A 6,074-nucleotide genomic window follows, 5' to 3' on the forward strand; every position below is an offset into this window, starting at 1 on the left:
AAACTGAACATAGTACTCCAGATGTGGCCTCACCAGTGCTGAATAGAGGAGAATAATCACTTCCCTTGACCTGCTAGCAACACACCTACAAATGCAGCCCAGTAGGACGTTAGCCTTCTTTACAACAAGGGCACACTGTTGGCTCATATTCAGCTTATCATCCACTGTAACCCCCAGGTCCTTTTCTGCAGAGCTGCTGCCCAGCAAGTCAGCCCCCAGCCTGTACTAGTGCATGGGACTGTTTCACCCCCAGCTGGAAGATCTTTGATACAAAGATTGTGCTTGCTTGTATTCTTGCATGATACTGCAATGTAAATCAGTAAATTAAAATATCACCAATGTAAAGGGTCTGCATAAGCCTTACAACCAACTGACAGGGTGATCAATAACTTAATTATTATATTATAAAATGCTACTCAAGCCACAGAACTTAGGCCATCCAAGACAACCATCTTAACTTGTCATTTGTCAACTGCTCCTCTCCTGCTTCATTTGTTTTTAAAATATTGTTTCAACTTTTGAATAAAAATAAAGCTGGAAGGGGGCCAGATTCTACTCTACCTATTAAGCACTTGAGTAGACTTGGAACAGTGCCCAACTGCAGTCTTACTGCACCCTGCTCAAGTCCCTGAAAAATCTATTAATGCATCATTTTTGGTAACAGACTCATCTAAGCCTTAAAACTATTTACAAAAAAGCACTAAGGAGGAGGACCACCCACCTTTGGTGCCAACAGTTTTTCAGGAACGCTAGCAGCATGAAATAGGATCACACTTAAGCACAGGGAAGATCTGGCCCATAGGACTTTTTACTTATGAATGCATGTCATGAAAGGGACCCTGTGAACAGTCTCCAGATTAGACTTAAAAGGACTTGGGTGCCTTAGAAGATGCAGACAGGCACGTAAACACCTTTAAGATGCAGACCCTTGGGACCCAACCCCTTTTACCAGACATCCAGACTCATTTCTTTCAGGAGCCTGGCTTCATGGAAAAATCAAATTCACCACACAAATGTCAGCCTATGTTTTCACTTTCAGCTTGACTCTGCCTCCCTGTTCCCCTTCAGGTTTTCTTGTTTCTATCATCCGAGTTCTTTCACCCCTTTATATTTTGCTTGGAGTTAACTGCAACCTGACAAGGATTCACCAGTAATTACACAAATATTAATGCAGAGTTCTATGATTTTTAGGGACTAAAGAGAGTTGAGCTTTAGTCAGTAAAACTCCAGCAGCTGATTATGTTTGCTAGGTGACTGGGAGCCTGAGGTTGCACTACATATGCAAAAGCCCTCCACTCTTTGTACGTTCCAAAGTCTAAGGCAGTTCCCAGTTTTCCCACTCCTCTATTCCAAGGGCCTCTGTTTTTCACCTCTGTTTAGTGGCTGCGACGAAAAACAACAACAACAAAAAAAAGCACTGTATCTCTACAAAGACAGAAGGGAAAAATCACCCCTTTATGAACAGAATGTAAAACAAAGCAATCTCAGATCTCAGAACTCCTTTAAAGCACAGGTTTACCTCCAAACACCCCAAGATGTCAGAGGCTCCTCAACCCCAGGAGCTGCATTTAAGCCTTTGTTCTGGATGAATCTCCTTCAGGAAACCACACCAACCCCTCCAATGCATGGTTCCGGCACACAGTGCCAGGAATCCAGGACACAGCAGCATTTTCCTACCTGACTAAAGGTGTATTGCTTTGATTCAGTGCTTTGAAAGTGAGATAACGATCTCTGGCACACATCCGAGGCTTGTAAAATCGTAACAGCCCTTCCAAATGCTTGAATGAGATTCCAGATAGATTCTATAAACAAAGAAAAGGGTTGCCATAAGTGAATCACGAAGGAGGAAGCTGAGGAGCACATAAGCTAGGGCGTGCAATTATCACTTAGATTAATTTCTAGACAGGATTTAAGCATCAGGATAAGAAGTCACTACTACCACAGTTAGCAGGCACACTCAAGCTTTTATTTTAGTGTACTCAGATTAGCCCAGATTAGTAAATTCTCCTGGGATTAGGGACACTGGCCATCGCAGGATCATTCTCTATCATGTTGTGTCCAGCCAAAAGTCCCAAGCACTATGTTTTTCATGGCTTGCTTTAGGAATTTTCTACAGCCTAATACAGGTAAATTTCCCACATTTAAATTAATCTTTTTACTCTTTGTTATCAATCTCTTCAATAGACTAAAAATCATTCTTTTTCCTTGCTGGTTACACCCTGCAAGATATCTGTATGCTTAACCCTCCCCTTCACTTGTCACTTAGCCATTCTATATCTACTTAGCTCAAGTTTCTGATCACAGCAGGCTCTGTCATAAGCTCTTTTTAAACACTACAAATCCTCCAATGCTCTTAAGGATGGTATCATCAACCTCTTTCCAGTGGTGTAGGCTAGGTAATTCCTACAGAGAAAGATCCCATACCTGTTTGGTGATGAGCAGACGGTAGGCATGCTGGATGGCTGTGCGTTTGTGCAGCAGCAGGGACTTGAACTTCTTCTTTTCAATATCATTGAATGTGTCGAACACGACAGCCAGAAGCTACAGAGATGAGACAAAGTTTCATAGTTAGTAGGGTCGGAAGAGCCCAGCAGCCCTCCAGGGGATGTGGAGCAGCAAGAGGCATGGCATGCCCCACTCCCCTATACAAAAATTACAGAGATAATGCCAGAGCTGCTACAATTAAAGTTTCATCAGCATTACTCAATTTAACCATTTCAACTTTAGAATTCTTTGCTAACTGTCGTCCCCCCCCGTATTGACCAAGAGCACAAAATACTTGTACAACATGATACATTAAGATGAGGGAACCTAGTACTGCAGGCAGGTTATTAATAGGCAAGAGGTTGAAAAAAGGAAAGATACTGAAGGATATTGGGACAGTTTTTATGAATGATTACAAAAATAACTTCTTTATGACTGATAGTAATATTCACTTTGTCACAAGTATAACCTTTTCAAGCCCAGTAAGTCATTGTTAGCATGAAAGAGTCCAACAAGTACCCTGCTATGAAAACAATGCAAAAAGTGAAGAATCCCACAGCAAGATTAAACTAGAGAAAAGGAGTTTGAGGCTTTTGGAAGAGACTTACCAAATTCATTATGAAATAGAGCTCAATGGAGAGATACACTATGAAGAAGACACAGGACCAGGGATTTCGGGCATAAGATGGCATCATCACATCAGGGAAACTGTCCCCAAAAGACACAAGACAATGCATCATCACGTACAAGATTTGTATTCATGCAGCATTTCCGCGTGATTAGATGCCTGGCACTATGTACACAGAGACTCTGTTTAGATATAGACAACCCAATGTCCTAAAAATTTTCTGCAGGATGCAGTGGCTTACCAAATATGCAGATTATAGACCTATATACTAACTGTACCTAAAAACTAACAGGCAGCAAAGATTTGCAACATATCTACTGCTCATTGAAAACAATAAGTGTTCAGGACTGCAGTTCTACAGAGCCCTTACCACAAAACTATGGAGGCTTGTATCATTATTAAACATCAGAACCTCCTTGGAAATAGGCATCAGCTCACAAGTATCATTATCCCCATTCTCTAGATAGGAAAAGTTAGGCACAGGAATATGAAGCAACTTCCCCACAGCTGCACAGTATGATAGGAGCAGACCAAGGGGAACAACTACAATTTTCTTCTTAGAACTATGCTTCAGCAACAAGGTCATCCTTAAAAATTGGCTTCACTGGGCTTAAGGGTGAAAAATAGGAGTTCCTCAGGGATAAGGAGGGGGGAAGAGTGCATAGTAGTGTCTTTAAGTACAGGTTTCTCTCACAACAGCTAATTCTGTGCTGAGAAAAGAAAGGATGTCACAGCTATGGACACAGATTTCAGAAATATTTTTTCTGCTGTGCAAAACTCATTTGGGGAGCAAAGTAAAGTCCCAATAAAAGCAGGCACACACTTACTTTGAAGTGGTCAGAAGGACAAAAAGATTCACAAAGCTGTTCTCTAAGGTACTGAAATACTGAAAGAGAATAAATTCACAACTAAATGCAGGCCAGTCCCATATTGGCATCAAGAAAGTTACACTTCCACAGTAAATCAACTTCCCTTCTAAGACTCGCTGGATCTCTGACAGTGGTCTTGATGTGCAATTGCTGATTTTTTTTTAAAGCCAAACAGAGAAACGCTATATGAAGGATTAAACAATTAAATCCTGCCTGCACATTTTTATAGATTACTCGATTTCCTTATCATCCTGCTATCAGACTTGCTGAGCAGGAACTTATAACGGCAAGATTTTTAAGGGGAGTTTTCCAAGACTATTTGGTCACCTATATCTTTTGCTGCAATTCCAACCATCTGCCTCCCACAAGACAGCCAGAAGCCATGGTTTGCTTTGAACTGTGAAATACCAAGGGAGGAGAGAGTGATAAATGTAGCACCCCTTCAGAATGTCCTGACTCTGTTTTATTTACTGTTTCCCATGAGGTTTTACCCTTAGCTAACTGTGTAAAAAACCTGATAAGTCTAACCCCTTTTTTATTGCTAAAGTCAAGTAAGATCTGCCCTCCCAGAAAACATGATTCAGGAGCCAGAGTATACCTACATCCTAAAACAGACTGTTTGGATTTGATCTTTAAAACTGATCAAATGGAATTTAAAATCTAAGACTGACAAATCTCTTGTTACTTACAGGATCCGAGTGGTTAGGAGAAAACAAATAAAAACCTAGAGAAAAATAGGAAGAGGAAAGGAGGGAGGGAAAATAAAAAATGTCATTTAATTCCAAGCAACAAAAAAAGGCATCCTCTAACTTCAAGCCACCTAGTTAAATGACGGCGCTTTTATTTCATATTTATATGCAGCATGTCAGATGTACACCAGCTTTGATGTTATGCAAGTCTGATTCTTTATCAGACATCTTGTAAAACCTATGCTAAATGCAGAGGATCAGATATTACTGCCAATGTGAACAACAGGACTTTACTCAAATTATTATTTTTTTTTTTACTCAAGTTATTATTAAGGCCTGAAGTCGCTGACACTGACGAATCTTGTAAAGAGAACCTTCGGAAGAGGAAAGTGGAAGGGAAGAAGTTCATTGGGGAAAACTAAAAGACACCCTATACCAGGGGTGGGCAATTATTTGGGCCCATGGGCCACATAAGGGGTTTTGGTGAGCTGTCACTGGCTGGGTCAGCTCCTCTCCCCCAACTGCTCACCAAAACACCCTATGTGGAATGGGGCAGTGGTGTTCAGGAGCAGGATAGGCAGGAGACTGCAGGATCATGGGGCTGAATCACAGGGAGGTGATAGGACAGGGCTGGAGCCAGGGCACAGCCATGATCCTCTGCCCATGCCCCTGCAAGGGGCACCAGTTCCACAGGCAGGGGCTTGCAGGGAGCATATCACAGCACTGCCCCAGGCCCTGGCCCCACACTATCACTACCTCAAGATGCCTCCCAGGCCTGGACACAGCTCCTCCCCTCACCTGTGGCTCCATCCTGTTCACTCAGCCACATGTCCTGCCTACATGGGTCTCAGCTAGTCTCCGTGGAGACCCCAGGATTGTGGGGCGGTGACAGTGTTGGGCAGAGGCAGAGCCACGATTTGCTCCCTGCACATTCCTACCCACAGAACTGGGGTTTGCCACAGCCCTGGCCCCATGCTGTTGCTGCCCAGCAATCATGGGGTGTCTTCACAGAGACCAGCCGGGAGCTGCACAGACATGGCCTAGGGCCAGATGGATGGAGCTATGGGTAGGGGAGGAACTGCATCCAGCACCAGGATCCTGGGGTGATGACACTGCAAGGTCAGGCCAAGACAAAGCCGCAATCCACTCCCCACACGTCCACACCCACAGAACCCATGACTGTTGCAGCAGTGTGCAGGCAGCAGATTGTGGCTGTGTGCCCCAGGCCCCTCCTCCCTCTGCCCGTCTCGCTCCTGGACACCACTCACCCACGGCACCATCTCAGCCCCCTGGCTGAGTGTCCTGCCTGTGGAACTGGTGCATGGGTCCCACCAGGGCAGATGGGCCAGGGCACTTGGGCAGTAGGGCCAGGTCCAGAGGCTGTGGCACCTGGAAGAAGCCACC

General features: G+C 43.9%; 1 protein-coding gene across 3 annotated transcripts in view; it reads right to left on the bottom strand.

The window, feature by feature from the left end:
- Positions 1–6,074, bottom strand: part of TPCN1 (two pore segment channel 1) — a 57,759-nt gene that overhangs the window by 27,595 nt on the left and 24,090 nt on the right. For all 3 annotated transcript variants that reach the window (XM_019506698.1, XM_019506699.1, XM_019506697.1), the window contains 5 exons: positions 4,671–4,705; positions 3,940–3,998; positions 3,093–3,192; positions 2,425–2,541; positions 1,678–1,802 (listed from right to left, as the gene is read on the bottom strand). In XM_019506698.1, the coding sequence (XP_019362243.1) occupies positions 1,678–1,802; positions 2,425–2,541; positions 3,093–3,192; positions 3,940–3,998; positions 4,671–4,705 (436 nt within the window). The remainder of the gene's footprint in view (positions 1–1,677; positions 1,803–2,424; positions 2,542–3,092; positions 3,193–3,939; positions 3,999–4,670; positions 4,706–6,074) is intronic.

Source organism: Gavialis gangeticus, unplaced genomic scaffold, assembly GCF_001723915.1.
Source record: "Gavialis gangeticus isolate Ggan-Ray unplaced genomic scaffold, GavGan_comp1, whole genome shotgun sequence".
In the NCBI taxonomy this organism is placed as follows: domain Eukaryota; kingdom Metazoa; phylum Chordata; order Crocodylia; family Gavialidae; genus Gavialis; species Gavialis gangeticus.